General features: G+C 55.7%; 1 protein-coding gene across 2 annotated transcripts in view; it reads right to left on the bottom strand.

The window, feature by feature from the left end:
- Positions 1-2,341: 2,341 nt before the first annotated feature.
- The window catches only part of LOC146587153 (uncharacterized), a 79,407-nt gene continuing 61,356 nt past the window's right edge, over positions 2,342-20,392 (bottom strand). For both annotated transcript variants that reach the window (XM_085320017.1, XM_085320016.1), the window contains 31 exons: positions 20,114-20,158; positions 19,599-19,706; positions 18,841-18,894; positions 18,095-18,148; positions 17,668-17,721; positions 17,039-17,146; positions 16,484-16,537; positions 16,041-16,148; positions 15,207-15,260; positions 15,005-15,058; positions 14,463-14,516; positions 13,562-13,615; positions 12,314-12,421; positions 11,596-11,649; positions 11,380-11,433; positions 11,066-11,119; positions 10,046-10,099; positions 9,721-9,774; positions 8,923-8,976; positions 7,865-7,918; positions 6,390-6,443; positions 6,256-6,309; positions 5,890-5,943; positions 5,586-5,603; positions 5,290-5,343; positions 5,020-5,082; positions 4,555-4,720; positions 3,863-3,969; positions 3,685-3,765; positions 3,243-3,431; positions 2,342-2,729 (listed from right to left, as the gene is read on the bottom strand). In XM_085320017.1, the coding sequence (XP_085176143.1) occupies positions 2,580-2,729; positions 3,243-3,431; positions 3,685-3,765; positions 3,863-3,969; positions 4,555-4,720; positions 5,020-5,082; positions 5,290-5,343; positions 5,586-5,603; positions 5,890-5,943; positions 6,256-6,309; positions 6,390-6,443; positions 7,865-7,918; positions 8,923-8,976; positions 9,721-9,774; positions 10,046-10,099; positions 11,066-11,119; positions 11,380-11,433; positions 11,596-11,649; positions 12,314-12,421; positions 13,562-13,615; positions 14,463-14,516; positions 15,005-15,058; positions 15,207-15,260; positions 16,041-16,148; positions 16,484-16,537; positions 17,039-17,146; positions 17,668-17,721; positions 18,095-18,148; positions 18,841-18,894; positions 19,599-19,706; positions 20,114-20,158 (2,277 nt within the window). In that variant the 3' untranslated portion in view covers positions 2,342-2,579. The remainder of the gene's footprint in view (positions 2,730-3,242; positions 3,432-3,684; positions 3,766-3,862; positions 3,970-4,554; positions 4,721-5,019; positions 5,083-5,289; positions 5,344-5,585; positions 5,604-5,889; positions 5,944-6,255; positions 6,310-6,389; positions 6,444-7,864; positions 7,919-8,922; positions 8,977-9,720; positions 9,775-10,045; positions 10,100-11,065; positions 11,120-11,379; positions 11,434-11,595; positions 11,650-12,313; positions 12,422-13,561; positions 13,616-14,462; positions 14,517-15,004; positions 15,059-15,206; positions 15,261-16,040; positions 16,149-16,483; positions 16,538-17,038; positions 17,147-17,667; positions 17,722-18,094; positions 18,149-18,840; positions 18,895-19,598; positions 19,707-20,113; positions 20,159-20,392) is intronic.

Genomic DNA, 20,392 nt, shown 5'->3' on the forward strand with positions numbered 1-20,392 from the left:
GGGCGGCCGCGGTGACGCGCGGCGCGGGGCGCCCCGGGAGTTGTAGTGCGGCGGCCCGGGAGGCGGGGATGGCCGCGGGGGCGGCCCGGGCGGGCTGCGCCGGGGGCAGCGCTCCAGGCACACGCACGGTGTCACGCACACGCCTGCACGGCTGGTGCCCGCGCCTGCGTGCCGTGCACAGGCATGCGTTGGCGTGCACACGCCTGCACGGCTGTGCCCGCACATGCCTCGCTGGGCACACGCCTCTTCTGCTGTGCCCCCTGCCCCCGGTGTGCTTTGCTTTGCTGTGCAAACACCCYGCTCGCCGTGCACAGCCTGCCTGCACTGGCCGGTGTCGTGCCCGTGCCTGTGCACACGCACGTGTCACCGTGGCCGGCTGAGCGTTGCTGTGCGCAGTGCTTTTGCCTCCCAGAGTGGTTGCAGAAGAGCATCAGACCTCAGGCATTTTGCGGCCTCTCTCCTCTCCTCCCTGCCTYGCCCCTGTCCCCAGCAAGCTGCCACCCGTTTCCGGCCATCCCTCCTCTCCACTCGTCCGCTCTCAGGAGTTTAGTGCTTTAAACCAGGACAGGACAGCGGAGACGCATCCCTTGGAAAAGAGGTGCTGGSGAAAGATGCAGGCAGTGGCTGGGCTGTGCAGAATTGGCTCTGAGGCTCGGCGAGGTTGTGGGCTACAGTCCTACAGGTAGGAGGAAAGTGCCTGCTGCTGGCAGCAGCTTATCAGATGTCCTGGAAGGGGTTGGAGGACATGCACCCCCCCACCTGCACGCCCCAGCACCAGCCCCTTCATGAGGCTTCCCCAGGCTTCATGAGAAGGTTGCTGCTTAGCCCCAGAAGCTGCCAGACACATTCCTATCCCTGCTTTTCCCGTCTCACTCTTCAATGGAAGAGTTTCCTTACGGAAATTCCTGCCTGGCGTATTGCCATAGCGGTGGCTTGCAAATGCTCTAAGCCTGCAAAACGCAGGGGTGCCGTGGCTGGAGCAGCGGCTCAGGGACCTGCATCCCTCCCAGCTCAAGCAGGGGCTTTGCTGGTATTGCATCTGCCTCACACCAGGCTGCTGTAGCAACCCGCGCCTCGGTCTTCCCAGCAGCAAAGATGCACACTCCGTAAAGGTGCTGCAATGCTGCGCTTGCAAATTCATTTTAAATTCCCTGCTGAGGAAGGCTGGCAGGTGAAACGCCACTTTTGGTAGCAACTCTATTTTTTTCTTACGGCAAGAAAGCTGGAAGTGGAGTTAGTTACATAAGGCATGTTTGTTGCTTAAACAAACAAAAAAAAAAGGATAAAAAATTGGATAAATCCCTGAATGTGCTATTTCTCCTTAAAAAAAAACTTTTCTCAGAAGTTTATATCCAAAAATAGATACATAACCTTTTTGGCAAATTAATCACCACCTTTGGATTTTGGCCAGCATGTCCAAAGTACGAGGTGAGGGAGCAGAGTTTGTGTGTGGTTTCCCTCCTCCGCAAGAGGAGAAGAAAACGTTGCCAAAAACTGAACAATGTACTTTTTTTCTTTTTGCATAAATTTCTGCCCTGAAAAGGAGAGAGACACAACATCAGCCTTCGCCCTGGCTCCCCTGGGGTGTGCTCAGCTCTCCTTTCATGTCTGTGCCTTCATGTCGACATCGTCTTTTTTCTTTTTCTTTTTCTTTTTTTTTTTGTGGCTCTTAAGGTTTGACCTTGAAGCTTAAAAGTCTCCTCTTTCGTTCTTCAGCTTTACCGAGTCAGTTAAGCAATTCAGCATAGCTTAAGGTGCTCCRGGGCCCGCGCCCCTCCGCAAGGCTGCTCCCCGTGAGCGCTGGCCCCGGGAAGGGCACGGCCGAGCTCTGCTCCGTGCTGCCTCTGCCCTGCGGCACTGGCCTTGCTGCTGAGCCTCAGCGTCAGCCCCGGGTGCAACCGCAACGACCCGTAAGCGCCTCCTGCGGGGAAGGACCACGGTCCTGTCGCAGCGCACGGCMACGCTGAACGCTTCCCTTGCGACGCTAAAGCCCCTTCCACCCCCTGCTTGAGCTGCAAACCCGAAAGAGAGCTAGGACTCCGGGGTTTTGCAGATTCTGCCCCTTTTCAGGGTTACAGCCGCCGGGACGAGGGTGGAAGGATGCCCAGCCGGGGGCACGGCCTGGGGCTGCCCCGCTCAGGGCAAGAGCGGCCTCGAGAGCCCTGATCTGGTGCGAATGAGGACCCGAACGTTTGGGTAAGTTTACAAAGCGAAGCCCCTTTTGTCCCCCCTGCCCCAACCTGCTCCCTCTGCTCCCTTTTCCTCTTTCCCAAGCCGTTCCTGGTGGTTGTAATTACACGGTCCTCCCTGGGCTGTTGTTAAATTAGCACCTTTTCATATACATATATATACATAATTTATAGAAAAAAACAACTTTCGTAAACAGCATTCTTCTACTTCAAAAGGAAGCGTAGTCYGTGGAGTAATGCAGCTACAGAGACGCGTCGCACAGCTAGGAAGGGCAGCGCCGAAGAGCGGGCTGGGAGCACCCCGCTCCGTCGCCCTCCGCGGCCACCCCCGGCCGGAAAGCAGGTGGGTCGGGGAGCGAGAGGACCGCTTCGTCTTGGGCGTCATCGGTTTCAGCTGAAGCAAACCGGTCCRACTGTGAACCCAAACTGGTGCGAGGCGTCGCCGTCGTGAAACACGGCCAGGTCGCGCAGGGGCAGCAGGGCAAGCTCCTCGGTGGTGAACTGGAAGATGGTGTCGGTGATGGACGATTCGTTATCGAGCTGAAACGAACATATGGGGCAGCTGAACAGCACCGAAACCCTGGGCCTAGCTTGGCCTYGGCTGGGTTTCACCTCAAGCTAGTCCACAAAGGCAACGCTTGGTGTGAGATGCTGGTGTGAGATGGTCCTTCTACCTGAAAGACCCACTCATGAGCACCAAGTATCCTCTTTGCTGCCCACAGGACTCCCTAAAAAGCCTGTTGGCAGGGCCAGGTCTCCATCACCAACCCCTCACGGCTTCCCCCAGCCTCCCTAACCCCCTTTTACCCTAGGCAGCCCAATCTGTCTGCTGCTGCGTCCCACCACGCTTGGGCCAGCTCCCTTCCCCAAGGGGGGGCAGCTCCTCGGGCCTGAGGAGGAGATGCTCTTCCTTCTCCAACATGCTATGGGAAGGCTCATCTGTCCGAGGCTCTGGGCTTGCAGATACCCGGCACAAGGCTCTGCAAACTGCGGCGGTTCTCGCGGGTGCTAAACTTGGCATTGGGGCTGGAGCACCGCGGTGGCCACGCTTACCACGCAGCCCTGCAGGGTGGCTGCGTAGCTCTGCTCCCGGGTGTCCGCGAGGAACTGGATGGCCTTCTCCCGCTGCGGCTGGCCCTGCTCGGAGGCTGGCCTGCAGGAGTAGGAGACCTTCTGGGTGGCCAGGCTGCTGCGCAGCTTGAGGAAGCGGAGCTGCACCGGGCTGGCCCCCTCGTACTCCAGCTGCAACGGCGAGAGCGCCCGCTCACGGGGGCTGCCACGGCGCTGCCCCCCACCAGCCCAGCCCCCCGGGGCTTCGCGCTGCAAAGCCACGACCTGCCCCGCGTGGGGACATCGCGTGCACGGCCTGCGGGACTGCGCGGTTGCAGACGCGAGATGCCCCCGACACTCCAGCGCCGTGGGTGCCGGCGAGCCCCAACGCCGTGCAAGCGGTGCCGCGTCCCCTCGGCTGCCCCGGTGCCACCAGGCGACTCACCAGAAAGCCCCCGGGCAGGGCGCTGAACCACTCGAAGGTGCCTGCGGCGGCGTAGGTGCGCAGCCAGGCCTGGATGGGCACCTGCGGGCAGGGAGGGGACGGCGTGAGGCCGGGGAGCCGCCACACTCGCCCTCCTCTGCCTCATCCGCCCTCCCCATCCCGCAACCGCCGGCCCTACCTGGTTGTGGACGGGGGCGATGCAGGTCTCGCCCCCCGCCGTGAAGTTGCAGAAAGCCAGCAGGGCGTCCTGGGGGCTGCCCTGGTTGGGGTCGATGTAGTAGGGACCTGGAGGGAGGCAGAGCAGAGCGCCTGGCACRGGCCGCACGAGCCCGGGCCCCCGGCGCGGGGAAGGCGGCGTGCTGCCGAGGACGCGTTACGCTGCGTTGCTCTACTCCTCGCAGGCACGCGCCTCTCCGCGCACGTGCACACAGCCCGCTATGCGGAAACAGGGCTGAGATCCCCCTGGGCCAGACCCGGGCACGGGGAGACGTCCTGCGTGGAGGAGCTGGAGGCACGGAGGGCTGGAGCTGCCCCAGTACCCAAACTCCAGCCCTCCCCTCACTGTGCCAAAGGGATGCTGCTCCCGACCGACTCCGAGGGCAGACGGAGCCAACGCTGCCTTTTGGCCCTGCTGCCCTGCAAGAGGCAACCGTGGGGAGATGCTGTCCGCCAGCAGCAAGGGAACGTGGTGCCCGTGAGCACGGATCCTGCTCCCCAGTGAACCACCAGCACGGCTGCGTCCTTGTGGCCTCTCTGCCGCCACCTGAGCATTCACCTTGTCCCCGTGCCCGCGGGGTCCCCCCGTCGCACGGGTGCACGGCGGCTGCCTGGCCCCATGCACCAGCCCCAGGCCCCCGCAGTCCCCTGTACCGTCGGGCAGGTGAGGGTGGGCCAGCAGCAGCTCCTTGCAGGTGGCCGCTGGGTTCGCTTTGGTGCCGTCGGGGTGCTCCACCAGCGCCTTCAGTTCATGCTTCAGGGTGTCCGAAAGAGCCCACACCATGGTGTAGTTCAGGCGGTTGGAGGGATAAATCAGGTGCTGGAAGCGAGGGGACATAACTGAACTCCTGGCTTGCCATCCCAGCAGCGCGCTCGCCGTCCCGCCGCTGCCGGCCTACGCGTTAACCCGTCAGCTCGTCCTTCCCTTGCGTTTAGCGCAAAGAGGWCACAGGTGCCAAGGCGCCAGCGCGTAGGTCGTGAAACACCGGGCGAGAGACAACCTCGCTGCCACTCATCGAGGTCCCCAAACCTGCCCACCGCCAGTGTCCGGACCAGGCACCAGCCCCGCGGTGGCCGCCGGCCCTGCGAAGCATCGCCGTCTCCCCGGCGGACGCTCACCTGCAGCTCCTCCGCGGACAGGTTCAGCGCTGGCCCGCTCGGGCCAGGAGGGCCAGCGAGACCCTGCGTGACAAGGACAACAGTGGGGACACTGGCCGCTGCCCGAGGCCCTATCCCAGCCCTGCGGCCTCCCGGGGCCTCGGCAGCCAGCAGATCCCGTGGCGCGGCATGGCACGGCACGGCACGGCACGGCACGCTGCCCGCGGCGGCGAGGAGCTGCCCGCCGTTTCGGGGAGGCCGGGCGCGAGGGACGCCAGCGCCTCTGCTTACCGGCAGGCCCCGCTTGCCCCTGGGTCCCGGCAGACCCGCGAAGCCTTTCGGACCCTGCGGCAGACCAAAGYGGAGAGGGAAAGAAGGAAGTCGGTGAGATGCCACGTTGCAAAACACAGCCGGGGACAGCGGAGCGCATCGACGCCGGCGGCCTGGTGCCAGGTACCGCCGCGGCGGTGCGCGCGTCCTGCGGGTGCCGCGCCGAGAGGGGCAGGGGCGAGCGCAGGAGGGGACCACGGCCCTCGGCCGTGCCTCAGCAAGGGGGTAGGTTGCTCGAGATGCTCCGTCCTACTTACTTTGTGCCCCGACGAGCCCTGGAGGAAAGAAAGAACAGASGCTGCCTAAGGGGGGAGGTTGCTGCGCTTTCCGAGGCGACGTGCTCGCTGTGATCRGGTCTGATTAAAGTCTGATCCCATCTTAAACCTCTCAGCTGCCAGGATGCGGCTGCCAGCGCAACGAACCCGCTTCGCACTTGCACGCTTGCACTTTTCAAGCCCGGGGACGGCTGYTCTCCGTCTCCTGCGGCCGCCCCAGCGAGCGTGGCCCCGCCGCCGCCTGCCCGCTCTCGCCCACATGCCGCGGGGACGGCGAAGGACTTACCGGCTTCCCAGGGAACCCAGGGAACCCCCACGGACCGGGGGGACCGTCATCGCCCTGCAAAGACACAACCGGCGGTCACAGCGCTGCCAAGTCCCTGTCGGGAGGAGTGGCATCTCTCAGCGCTTTGCCCAACTCAAAGCAAGCTGTTCCCCAGTTTGCTCTTTGCTAACACATTTTGCAGAGACRGCCAAAGGAAATTGCCCCAAATACTAATTTATGCCCCAAAAGCTCTGCAACATATCCAGAACTGTCCAGTAAAGCCACAGGGCAGCGTGCCTGATACTGCCTGGCCGTGCCGACGTGGACCTGGTTCCCCCTGGTGCCTCCACCACACACTGGCCTCCCATCACCCTCCAGCCCAGTTACCTGCTCTCCCTTGGGTCCCGGCCTCCCGGGGAYGCCAGGGGGTCCTTGCTTGCCCTAGGAGAGGTGGAAGGGGTGTCATACAGGACATCAAATGGAGCAAGGRGAGGGAGGAAAAGCAGAAGCCCTTCACACACCTTGAAGCCATCATCKCCTTGCTGGCCGAGGTCTCCCATGCTGCCTTTTTCACCCTAGGAGAGTCCGTCGGGGGAGAATCAGTAAAAGTTTTGGTGGCAAAAATGGGTAGAAATGCCCAGTAACGTTAGCTCATAGGAGCCTGGGGTGGGAGCTCTGCCCCGCTCAATTTTCATCCTTTGGCAGTATTTTCTCAGGATGGCAATGGAGGATTTACCTGCTACCCAGGTCCAGGCAGATGACCACAAGCACAGGTTTTACTGCTTGTGGTTGTGCCCATAGTGTGGACAGGCTGAGATCTCCAAAATGCAGCCATTCCTCCAAGAGGAAACCTACATGCACTACAGGCAACACGCTCCCTTCTCTCCCAGCCTGATGGGAGCAAAGGACCTAGACGTCCTCCACGAGGTGTTCTCTGGTGTCCTGCTTCCTACTGCACAAGCAACTAGCCCAACTAGCAGCCTGGCAGGAAATGTTCGTCTGGAAAGAGCAACTCTGGTCAAAGGTCTCCTGGACTCGTACAAGGCAGAAATGGAATGGAGACCTGAAATTCTCAGCAACGGCCAGCTGCAGACTTTTTGGCTTGTTAGAATTGAAAATGCACATATTGGTTGGGAAGGAAGAGCTGTGACAGAGCCTCTTCAGTCTCTGCTCAGCTGCAAAGGCAAAATAATAAGTATTTTATCTCAGCTTAAATTATTCGACAGCAACTCAAAGGTTCCTAGGAATTACTTTGAAAAAAATAAAATGAAATAAAAACAAAATAAAAATTTCTTGTTTTCTAAAATCTTGTGGAGCAGGGGAAGAAACCCAGTTGCAGCAAACAGACACAGACGGTTCCCCAGGCGACTCTACCAGTGCTGCAGCTCGCGAACAGCCTCTTCCTCCGGCTGCTTTCCCACAGACTTTGGCCTTGATGAAAGCCCTGGACTTTAACTTCTGCCATTGCTCATTTAGTTCGCAATAGATTTAAAGCTTTATTTATTACTGAGCTTAATTCTCCTGAAGGCTGCGAGCAACAGTCCATCACCAGGGACTGCTTGTCACTCTTATTTACAGCCTTGCAGCTGATGGATGGGACCATGAGGATGTGCTTGGCTTCTCGTGCCAAGGTTGAGTCCATCATCTCATCAGTAAGTAGCACAGAGAAGATGTGTGCATTTGCAGAGTCAGCAATAGTGCTGAGAACAAGGGTTTAAAATACCGCATGCTATAGGGGACCACTTGCGACACCAAGAGGCTCCAGAGGCTGGACAAGGACCTGTCAGAGAGAMAAGCTCCTGTGGGGACAGAAGAGTCCAACGTGCCCATCGCCCAATGCCTGGGGCAACTGGGTCAACACGGAAAAAGTAAGATGCTGCAGTGGTCAGATTTCAAGAAGAGGGTGGAATATGTGACCGTATCCAGCAAATTAAATGCTAGCCTCTACCCAAAGTCCCCACTGCACCCAGTGCCCACATGGCAACCCATCTCCTACCTTCTGTCCTTTTGGGCCGGGATCTCCTTTCATGCCTTTCAGCCCAGGAATGCCCTACGAGAGAAAAATACGTGACATCAACATCACCCCGTGGCTGCAGTGAGCTGAATTTCTCACCTCCCCGGACTGCTGAAGAGAGGTCACTACACAGGGCATCATCCTCCAGTGACATCTCTTTCCACGGCCAGGAAGGGCTTTACCAGAAACTGTCATTGTGGGTTGCCGCAAGGATTCTTTCAGGCAGATTTAGAGACCTCAAGGCATTTATCATCAAATATTTGATTTTTCCCTTTAGAAGATCTCTTCTTTCCTCCAAAAAATCCTATTAAAATGCAGTTCAGGGCCTTTAGCTGGTTATAGAACATCCTGGCTTCTCATTTTGAATATTGGTGAAGTTTCCAAAGTTGAGATTTTTCAAATGATAGATTAAAAAAATACACTGTAATTTATATATATATATATATATGTATATATATTCAACTATTTTTTGACAAATACTAGATGCTTGAGTATGACCTATCCTTTCAGCCACAGCAGTTCTTTTGGAACAGCCACACTACAGATGTCTTCTACAAGCACTCATAATTCCTAGACATCCTGGTCTTTAACTGGGAAGGGAAACATTCAGCTTTTATAAAAATGATGTAGAAGTTATCTGATTTGCCTCACTGCACATGCACTGCTGGGAAGCTAATTTGGGAAGAGACGGCAAGACATCATGATCAAAGGCACATTAGATGGATAAAACATCTAGAAACGTCACATTTCTGAATGGTTCTCCTCTTTGGTCATTGCCAGAGCTGGGTTGTGTGGTGGTACTGCAGGGGCTGAACACGCCGGATCTCAAGAGCTAAGAGGTCCTGGAGGGACCCAGTGGTCGCAGGGAATGAACTGAGGCCGAAGAGCCTTGTCCATGGCCACCAAGAAGCAGGAGCACATCCTGGTGCTCCTCAAACCTTTGCTCCAACTGCTGGCATCCCCAGAGCCCTGGGCCTGGGGAAGAGCCGGCTCTGCCCAGAACCTACCCACAAGTGGGCACCTCTGGAGCCAATACTCACATAAGGTCCCTGAGGGCCCTGGGGCCCTTGCAGCCCATCTTCACCTGGGAAGCCCTGAAAGGYAAAAGCGAGGCGCCTTTACTGGTTTGCACAGAGGTTCAATGCGAAAGCAAGGCAGAAGCACGYCTCGCTCCAGGGCGGCAGTGGGGAGGCTGGATACATGACAGGAGAGGGCCTGGTTTGGGAGACAGAGTGGCACGTTCACAAGAGTGCCTGGAACAGTTTTGAGGGTGATCATGCAAAATTGGCCCTTCCATTTCTAAGCGCATAAACAAATGCAGTTTCTCAACATGCTACTGGCATAGTTTTTAACCACAGCAAAGGGAAAATATATCTATATTTCTGATACCTCAGAGCTGGAAAATCCCCACCCCAAATGCAGGGATTACAAAAATGTCGCATGCCCAAAGAGGTAATTGTAGGTTTGCTGTAGCCAGAGGGAGACCGCAGCCAGGAGGCTGGTAAGTCATGGCAGCAAGAAAACATGAGGAACTATTACAGGTAAAGATGTCGATCTCTGCTCCCAGAAAACCCTGAACCACAGGTAGCTGGAGGCCCTGGGGAAGCGATCTCCTTCCCCGGGTTGGGGGGCACTTCGAGGTGCCTGCTGGCATCTTGGGGGACAGGAGAGCTCCTGTTGCCTGGTGCCTCTGGGGACATGGGTCTCTCGGTGGGATGCCCAGAGCTTCTCGCTCAGCACTGCCACATCGGACAAGCTAGCAATGCGGGAGTAATTCGGGGAGAGAGGGACCCCGTGCCGGGGYCAGGCTGTGAAACGGAAGCGTGACGCTGCCCTACCTTGGGTCCCCGGGGGCCTCTCGGTGGCCTGTGGCCAGCCTTGCCTCGCTTGCCCTGGGCAACGACACAGGTAGGGCTCCTGAGCAATTAAGCACATTGAACACCCCGAGGTGGCCACCCGTGCTCCACARCATGCTTGCTCCCCATGCCACACTGCCCCAGGCTGTGCTGCCCTCCCAGCTGCCCCACGTCCCACCGCTGCCACCCCGCAGGGAAGCTGGGTGCCCCCCAATGCTGCCGGCAGCCCGCTGCTCCTCCGGGGCTCTCAGCAGCGGCCGGCAGCAGCCTCCCGCCACCCTCCGTGGGGACCACGGTGCCGTTTTACCCTTCTGCCAGGTTCGCCGGGGACCCCCTCTTCCCCTTCACGCCCGACGTCACCCTGCAGAGACAGGAGACAGCAGAGATGCCAGCTGCTCGGCGCGAACGAGGTTGCCAAACGGGTGGAAAGCAGCAGCCACCTGCACGGAGACCCCGACGCCAGAGCCCACTGCAGGACCCCGACGCATGGGCACGGGTGCCAGGGCGGTGTCACAGAGCCCCAGCGAAGGGAAACGTCACTCCCCAAGGCTTTTAAAGCCCCACAAGTACAGGGAGTGACAGAGATGGGGCAGACCTGCCGGCCCCTCGCCAAGGAGGCTCCCCACAGCCCCAGCCAGACCCCGCTCCTAGGTCCTCTCCAGGTGATTACATCTCCCCATGCCGACAAGGAAACCAGCCGAGGCAGCCCTGGTTTTAAGGGACCCTCATGTGTTCTCCCTCCATAGGACCGCTCAGATTGGACTGACCCATAGCCACAACGCCCTGGCAGCCCCATCACACACTCGTGGGGCCGAGCTYGAGCACAGCCCGTGCCCCGTTTCCAGTGCTGGGGATGAAAAAGCATCGCTCCTCCCCCAGTTTGCRGGCATTAAAGCAACAACTACCATCRCTGTAACCAGAAAGCCTGTGCCATGAGCTACTGCCGGCTTCCTGGGAYGCCTCATCRGGTGCAAACTTTCCTTTCCTGCACCCAGAGCGCCCRCATGGATCTCCCTTAAAATCTGTCCCACGAGGGATGTGACTGGGGCGGTTCACGGGTTTGGGAGGTGGCTTGGGGGAAGGAAGCGTGCAGGCACTGGGGACAGATGCTGCTCCTCCATGGCTGCTCTACTGCGGCTGCCCGAGGCAGCGAACGTGAACGGGTTAATTGCTTGAAGGCCCTGATCTCCAGCCCCACGCGTTCATGGATGCCTGAACGCTCTCCAGGGGAGCGGCACTGCTGCGATGAATTCAGGCATGCTGGCCACAGGCTGCTTCTYAGTTGCTTCCCAGAGGGGAAAAGTAAGAGGCGGATTTTTGGAGGTACCTTTTCTCCTTTGCGACCTTTCTGCCCTTCAGGACCAGCTCGTCCTTGAGACCCCTAAAATCCAAAAGGGGAAGGAAAAGCCTCCATAAGGGCATCCCCCTGGCTTCCCCTCCTGCTCTCACCCACGTGATGCACTTCGATGTCGAGGGCCCCCAGTGGAATTTTTTATCYCTCTCCCAAGTTTAGCCTGCCAATTGGGGCCACAGGCGGTGTTTTGCAGGAGCAAGGAGGTGTTGACCACACAGGAATCATCACTGACACCCAAATCAGGCTTTAAGAAGACCAGACATCACAGTAGGCCTCAAGGTCCTCACCTTTTGCCCTGGTTTTCCTGGTTTGCCCCGACTCCCTTTTGCACCCATCAGGCCCTAAGGAGGAAAGAAACCAACACTACTCCAGAAATGGGCTGTCGCAGGAGTATTCCCCAAAATCCCAAATCCTTGGCCAGCCTGTTGAGAGCTGCTCAGAACAAGGCTTTGAGGAAAGCTGGAGAAKGGCACCAAAAGGAGCTGCAGGGGAACCCCGCTCACCTCGGTGCCGCTCAAGCCCGGTGCTCCAGCCTCGCCTGGTGACCCAAGAGGACCCTGAATCCATGTAGAGACAAAAAAACTTGACTTGACATTAGCTCTGGGTTATTTAGGGGGAGGCAGGACAGCAAGTAAAGAGCTGGTTACCTTGTCAAGGGATCTAAACTCTGCCCCAAGCTTTTCCTCTGCCCTGCACCGAGGGAACCTTCCCGTGGTAGGTTCACAGCAGACCTACCAGCTCAGCACCTCAACCCTCCCTGATGTCAGTGCCTCAGTTTCCCTGTCTCTAAAATACAAGTCACCTAGAAGCTGTGAAGTTTCATTCACCTACCAATTCCCCCTGTACCCCGGCAGGTTCAGTCCTACAAAGCAGCAAATGTATTAAAAACAACATTTATGGATTTCTGCTGGGCTAAGTAAGGTAGTGAGTCATTTCTCCAGCGGCTGGTGACACAAAGAAATGAGGTTTGCATGTGGCTTGCAATGAGGCACGCACCGCAGCGCTCAAGGCTGCTCCCAGTCCAGCAGCATTGCAAACCTGAGCAAGGATGCTGTGGCGGGAGCAACTTCTTGCTCCGTTACAGGAGTTGAAGTTTCGGAGYTGGGAGAAGGATGCTGAGCAAAACCTGGGTGCCCACTCCGGAGCTGCACAGAGGAGGGCCGCCCTGCCGGGAGGTCCCCTCCTCATCTCCGCGGAGGGCAGGAAGGTGAGACAAGTTACCTGCCGGCCCAGCTCTCCTTTCGCTCCCACAGCTCCTTTGGTTCCTTCAGGCCCCAAGTAGCCCTTGAATCCAGGGACGCCCTTTCTTCCCTGGGAGCCCGCTGAGCCCTGCCGTGCACAGAAAACAGAGACAGCCGTTACAGACCTAGCCCAGACCTAGCAAAGGCTTCAGGTTCCCATTCCCTGGTTTGGCTCCCAAATTCCCATCCATTTCTGCAGGGGACTTAGGGGCCCGGATGCCCTACCTTGGGCTGGGACTTTACTCCTAGCACAGAATAAAAGGAAAGGCTGGGCTGGAGGGGCAYGTGAGAAGATGCCTAACGTCCGGCTGAGGTATGATCAAAGGTGTTTGTGGCTTATTTATTGCTTGGTGATAAGGAGATACATATGTGTAGCTAGTGAGGAGACAGAGAGGCCCAGGGGAACAGCAAGCCCAACTTCACGGAGGTAGCGAGGCACCTCTCCCTTTCTGCTTTGCAAATCCAAACAGAGTTTCTTCCATTTCCTGACTTCACCTAAGCAAAAGGAATCATCTGAGTTAAGGAAATGRTCTTGTTTGGGCACAGAGGCACTGCAGCATAGCAAAACTGGGACCCAGACGGGGTTTACCCTCCAGCAGAGCATCAGTAACACCCCTGGAGCTCTGTAAACGTCAGGGCCGCAACCACAGAACCGGTGCAGCCGGACAGAGCTCAGGCTGCGAYGGGAAGGGGCTGCGAAGCCACCACCGTGAGCAGACTACTTGCTGCTGCCGGTTAGACATCACGAGAACATGCCCCGGGCTAGCAGAACCGCCTTTCCTGGCGAGCCTTCAGGTCTGAGCGCCACAAGCAGACTCACTGCGCGAAGGCAGGAAAGCCAAACGGCCCCGTCTCAGGCAGCTCTGATAAGCGAGCATTACCCGCACGATTGCATCAGCGCTTTTTCACATCTTTTTAATAGCTATATTAAAATGCCTTTAAAGAACTACGGTTCTAAAGAAACCATGAAAATGATGACTTGGTTGCAAAGGTATTTACCTAAAGTGAGTGTTTACAGGTATCTTTACACGGCTCCCCCGTGCCACGCAGCGCAGCACCAGTGACACCGCGTCAGACACTCTGCCCCGTGGAGGCAGTGGAGTGCTCTTTACGTTTGCCCAGTGCCTCTTCCCATTCGCAATAAATAGCCCCATCTCCAGTAAGGCAGGCTCTTCTGGCTAATTAATCACAAAATGTTCTTAAATTCCTTTTACACGGAATCACTTACCGCAGGACCAGGTTTGCCTCGATCTCCCTTTACTCCATCACCTCCTGYGAGTCCCTGCAGCGACATTGAGGATTTAGGAGAAATCCATCTGCACCACGTCTTTCACACTCAGGCCCTTTACACACATTTTAAGCATCCTCTCCTACACACAAAACTCAGCTGGCGAAGTGGGTATCACTCACAAGGATGCAGTGGGAGGTAGCTTCCTCACCAGTCTCTGGCTGTATTGCCTTGCCCAGAAGAAACTACCAGCCTTCTTCCTCGGTGAGATAGGCTCCATTAAATCAGTGCAATTAGCAGTATTTTTGCTATGGGTGGTAGTTGATGTGGAGGGTAATTACGTCTAGCTGTCCCAAAATGACAGCTTTAACAGATTTTCTGTAAAYGGGAATTCATTTCAGACTGAACAGAACAGAGAATCTCACAGGRATTTCATCTTTCACTGAAATCCATACCTTTCTTTTTTCTGCAAATGAGTTTTAGCTGAAAAAATCCTGCTCATATCTGTCTCTGACAGAGGTGGCAAGTGCTTTTTTGGCTTTACAAGCCTCAGTGAGCAACCTCRGGGTAGAGAGAAGACTCCTGTCTTCATAGCTGCTGCTATTGCACAATAAATGCAAAGGCTCCCTCTGAATACATTTCGAGGTGAAATGCTAGAAACAAGTGCTGCAATAGCAGGAACAGATTTTTCAATAGGGATGCCTGATTGAAGTGGTCTGATTTTTGGGATAGGGGCATAGTCCTGGAAGTCAGTGCCAAGATGTGAAATATTAAAAATCTCTCCTCTCTTCTGAAACCCTTGGTCAGGGCAGTYAAGGGGCAATAAATCCTTTGACTTCAGTTTGTGTTGGAAACTGTGAAGCACTGGTGAAGCTTGTGAGAGCTCCCAGGACATCAGTACCTCTAATCCGGCAACACCAGCTGGTCCATCCATGCCCCGTGGCCCTGGATCTCCCTGGAGAGGCAATGGAAATGGGTCCAGCTTTGTCCTCCAGATCCCACACCATCACAACCCTTTGGTGCTGGCAATCTCTTTCCTGGCCTTGCCAAGCACAGCTCTCAGGAGGCACGGATCATCCCCAACCTAGTTCCCCAAGGGTCGCTAGCCTGCCATGCACACAGGACTGGGACCAGCTTCTCCCACTACAGCACAACTCTCCTTGAGCCAAAGGCTAGAAACTAGAGCTTGGGAAAAGAGTAGGAGAGGGGAGAATCTCTTATACGCAAACCCAGGGGCTTCACTGACTCTCTCCACCGGAAGATGACCCTTCTCATTACAAGGGAACTGGTGGGTCCAAGCACCCTGGCAGGAGAAGCTTTTAGTGCTGAAGCCAGGGGCAGCTCTTCACTGCCGTSTGAAAAGTGCTCCTTGCTAAATTCCCTGTCACAGTGGAAGGGCATTTCATCGAGAGATCAAGGGCTCAAGCCATCACGCCTCCRTACCTTTGCTCCCTCGGGACCGTCAAGCCCAGGAGGACCTCGGAGACCCCTTCCACCCTGTTCARGGTACAAGAAGAGGAGTCTCACTGATGCAGCCAAACCGGGCTTCGGCCACAACCCGTCACTGCGTAAGACGCATGCCCTCAGCTCCCTGCCCCAAGGCTGCAACCCACCAGCAAGGAAGGAGGAATACAAGCTGACTTACAGACTGTCCTCTGACTCCAGCAGGTCCTGCACCTCCAGTAACACCAACCTGGCCCTGGGACAGGGAGGGAGTGATGCTCAGTGGAGTCCCGGCAGAGCCGACCGAAACGAGGCTGGAGTATGGCCGAACCGAGCGCTAACCCAGGCTGCCTAGCAAAACGGGCTGGAGGCAGTTTTCTTCAGGCCAGTAACCCCAAGGAGATAAAATCAGCAGATTCACAGGAAAGCTGTCAATACAGCAACCCAACAGGCAATGCCAGTCCTCTCCACCCAGGAACCACAGGCACACAYAGAAAGCAAAATCCAAACAACTAAACCCCACAAACACCAGTGGTCAGAGAGAAGGAAATTAGAGGTCAAACTAGTCCTCCCAACATGCAGGAAACGTGGYGCTACGGGTAGATTAGGCTCCTCGCAGCCAGGACGCACTGAGATCTCACAGATACTAAAAACTCAGCTTTGACACAAAYGCAAAAACCCTTAAAGAAAGACTTTTCTTACTGGGTCAGGTAAAAATCTCCACACACAAAGCTGGATTCTTTCTGTAAATGGGCTGTTTTTCTGCCCGAATGCTCACACATAGGGACATGCTCCAAAGCATGTCCTTTTCTGTCAACTCGAGCCAAATCTGGTGGCATGCCTATGACACACACAACTTCTTGACTATGGAGATCTTCCATATGGAGAATTTCTAGTATTTTCTATAGCTTCYGCAGCCCAGCACTTCCTGCTGGGGTAAGCCCCCCTCCTAACCACCCTGCAGCAGAACTGCCAGCCTGGGGGGGGGGATGCTGAAATCCCCGTGGGTTTTGAAGGATTCCCTCTCTGTACTTGCCAGAAAACCTTCTTGGCCCTTCTCTCCTTTATGTCCTTTTCCTCCAATGTCCCCGATAACAGCTCCTGGTCCAGGCACTCCAGGAAGGCCCCTAGGGCCAAGGTCTCCCTGGCCAGGAWTGGAGACAGAGATGTCAGTACAAAGAGGAAAGAGGAAGAGCAATCAAAGGAGCCTTTGCATTAAGACAACATATTTTAAACTCTCACCAGGTGCRTGGACATGAGACCTTCACCCTATAGGACTCACATGAGAGGCTTTAATGTCAGGTCTAAGAGGGTTACAGGCCCCAAAAGCCCCCCGGGGGCTTTCAATCACCAAAGAGGTCATGGGGATATCCCTGCCCTGTTTCTGCCTCCTCCATGACAAACTAAGGAAGGAGGCTGCATAGACTACARGTGTCCCCAAGGTGCTGGAAAGAAACAGAGGGAAGAGGCACTCCCCACCTTTTGTCCCTGGAGTCCTGGCTCACCCGGGTCTCCAGTATCGCCAACMTCACCCTGTCAGGAAAGGAAATATCAGTGTCAGACGTACCCCTAGATGTACCTCAGGAAATATCAGTATCAGAATATATCCTCAGTCTTGCCTCGGACAGGTATATCTGAAGCTTTGCGAGTTATTTAAAAGCCAGGTTTTGACTTCCATGGACTTTACTACCCTCCTCTGGCCGACATTTCGTTTCTGGGTAAAATGCTGCAGGCTCTGCAAAGCCATCAGGTCTACCAGGTGAACAAGAGCACCACCAGATTACTTGCAGCTACAAATCGTACTATCCCCAAAGCAAGCAAGGATCAAATAACTAGCACATTCAAGAAGWGTCTCCCCCTACAGCAAGGAGATCCCAAATCTTGTCTGCAGCAGAGCTGCAGGAGGGGCAGACTGCTCAGTGCTAACACCTTTCCCTTTCCCATGCCGACCCCAGAGGCTGGTAGAGTGCRGCATGGGTGCTGAGGAAGCTGGGGGGTAGCAGCAACCACTGTAGTGTCAGCCACTGCACCTACCTCCTTTCCTTGCTCCCCGGGTCTCCCAGGTGGCCCCTTTGGCCCATCGTCCCCTCGTTCCCCAGGGCCACCTTTGATGCCTGGAGCTCCCAGGATTCCTGCCTCTCCCTGGAAAGGAAAAAGACCATTAGTACTATTCTGGCTGACCTTTCTAGCTGATCYTGTGTCTGCCCTTACTGCCCATCCATCATTTCTCACCAAACAGTCCCTCCCAGTTTTCCTTGTACCAAGTACYAAAGCCTTGAGGGGATCCTGGCCATCCCCACCATGGCTAGGAATGTAAATCCCCAAGCATGGGGGATGGGGGCTTGACAAACATGGGCATGTCAAGAGCAATTTAAAAAAGCCCTACATGGATTTAGGTGCCTGCCTGCACTCAAAATCAATGGGAATTAAGCTCCAAAATTTCTTTGGTGCATATGAAAATCTCCCAGAAGGGCTGTGCTGGCAGTGACAGATGAAGACAGCACAGACAGGCCTGGCTGTAGACAGGCCATGGAAACCCCGACTGCCCACTCATGTCTCTGCAGCAGGCCCAGGAGAGGTGGCAGRGGCCAGGTGAGCCCACTGCCACCAGTGAGCATGGCACATGCAGTGCCTGTTGCCCTCAGCACCCAGCTGGAACTGACCTGCTCGCCCTTGGGTCCTGTCTGACCCTCCACTCCCAGCAGTCCTGGTGGTCCCTGCAGGAGAAAACACACATCCCAYTACTACCACGGGTTATTCCCACCAACTGGCACACGTGGGACTCTGCGACACCAACGTCAAGACACCTCTTCAGTAYTGCCAGTCTGGGAAGTTCCCGTGTACTGATGTCTCGTCTCATCAGACTCTCCAAYAGTATTTCTCCTGGGGAAATTTCTGGCTTCCTGTCTTGCCTAGGCTTTGATTTGCACCTATTGCACAAAGCCTTCAAATCAGCTAACATGGACAGAGCTTTGACCTTCTAGTTCGGTTAACCGAACCGGTGTTTCCTGGCCTACAGACAGCACCCCAGGAGAGGCAGGCCAGAKTAGCCCAAGGATAAGAAGGGCCTGGTGTCTTGAGCTGACGTACCTGCTCTCCATCCAGCCCGCTGATGCCAGCTTCCCCCGGATCACCCACATCACCCTGGGAGAGGTAACGAAAAAAAAAAATCAAAAAAAGCCGCTGTGGCTGTCCTCAGTGCAGGTCTCAGCAGAGAGCCCCATTGCCCCAGCCCTTGCARTGCTGGCAGAACATCATTACCAGGAGGGCTTGCACATTGAATCAAATTTATAAAACTCCATCCYTCCCGGTAAAGCAAGTGGCAAAAGTGGGAGAAGCAGAGCACTTTCAACTCCCCTAGTTTCCCATGGATGCTCGTGCACCTCTCTTCTCCACCTTGAAGAGAGCAGCTTGGGACAGCCTGTGTTCAATGTGACTCCTGGTTACCCTGAGTTRGGTCATTGCTCCAGAGGTATGGGAGGAGGTGATGCTCGGGTGGGAAAGCCAGTCTGTTGCAGTGGCTCAGCACTGTGAGCTCCCCCCACATGGAGGAGTCAGGGAGAAGCAGAAGGCTGTTTCAAGTGCTGTGGGAACAAGGTTCTTATAGTGCCACAGCTCAGCATGGTCCAAGCAGTGATCTATGGGCCAAATTTGTCTCCTAGTTCCCCCTCCTCACAAGATAACAGAGACTAGCTGAATGTAGGCGGAAAATACCCTTTCACACAAGGAGAGYAATTACATGAAGCTTTGCCCTGCCTGGGTAGCTCCTGGCTCACATAGATGTAAACTGCACACACAGATGGCAAGGAGTACCAAAAGGCTTTCTCTTTTCTTACCTTCTCTCCTTTCTTCCCCAAAGGCCCTTCAGGTCCACCTGGACCTTCCCGGCCCTGAAGACAAGCAGTATATTAACARCAAAGCATTACATTAATTCAGGAGGCATTTGCAGCTCCCAAGCTCAGATGGCAGGTACATAAAAGAAACAGCACACCATGTCTCCACTGGCAGATGAGCCACTCGCCAGTCTGACAAGTATCTTGTACCAGTTTCCCTCTTCCTCCCCTTTGTGCTGGTGCTTTGGGAAGCTCCCACTGTCCGACACATGCCAGCAAAAACCCTTACAACCCATCCCACTGGCAGAAAGCAAAAGCTTGAGGCAGGTTATGGCAAAGGAGCTGAACTATTAGACTTGAAAGCAAGTAAGTGAGCCTTGAGAGGCTCCATATCCAASCTGGAAGCTGCTAGTAACAACTGCTAGTCACAGACACTGCAAAGCCAATTGYTGCAAAAGCCTAAGTCATCGATGAAGCAGTGGAGGAGAATGCAGCAAAGGCACTGCAAAGACTGGAAGCTAAGACGAACCATAGGAACCTCTCCCCAGGGTTGTTATGGAGAATGAAGTAGAGTGGCCAGCAAAGCAGTGCGTTAAAATGAGCAGACTGGATGTACCTTGTGACACTATCTAGCATCAGGGCAGATGGAGTCCTTCAGTTATGACAGGTCACCCAGCTCCCCCAAGAGCCTCCAAGTAACRACCTTGCTCAAGTGCAGGTATTGAATGTTGTGTCAAACATCAATCAAAGGAGCCACTTACCGGGTACCCAGGCAGGCCAGCAGCCCCACTCCCTCCAGGAATCCCTGTTTCTCCTGTCAAACCAGGCTTCCCAGTGATGCCGTCCAGCCCTTGCATGCCAGGAACTCCCTGCAAGACCAAAACGCCATTTAGGCATCCTGAAACAAGGGAGTGGGGCACCTCCTCTCTCTCTGGGGAGGGCAACAGAATGGAGGAGAAAGAGTGAAACCCCATGCCTAAAGCAATCTTGCCACCACACAGTTTCTAATGGCACCATCTGAGTCTGGTGGGGTACTGGGATACTTGTTGTGCAGAGATCACTATGGGTGCAGGAGGGCAGTGTGGTTCCCATACCCATCTTGTCATCATCTGGCTTCCTGTGCAGGGTTTGGGCCTTATTCTGCCCCTTTATTGAGCTTCATGGTCAACCCAGTAATGGAGCTGCTGCCAGAATGGGCACCTATGTTATATCACATTGGACGTTGCATAACTTGAGCCCATAGAGCATCTCTACAAACTACAGCTCTTCCACTTACAGGCAGCCCCGGAAGCCCTCGAGGACCTGGGTCTCCTGGTCTTCCCTGAAACAAGACAGGTTTTCAACAGTGTGGTTACGGTGGGGAGAGGAGATGGTGCTGGGGACTCAGAGCAGGGTGGAGATCTCATGTTTCCTGGCCACCTCCAAGAGGTCCATGCAGCAAAATCCAGCAGGACAAAACAGCAGGCAATTGGGGGGGACCCAGGGTCCTGCATGCCCCTGCCTTTATCCATGCTGTTAATGCCATAAGGGACACAAACTCAACCAAACAGCCAAG

This window comes from Rhea americana, unplaced genomic scaffold (genome assembly GCF_003343005.1).
Source record: "Rhea americana isolate MKP2758 unplaced genomic scaffold, rheAme1 scaffold_61, whole genome shotgun sequence".
NCBI classification, from domain to species: Eukaryota; Metazoa; Chordata; class Aves; order Rheiformes; family Rheidae; genus Rhea; species Rhea americana.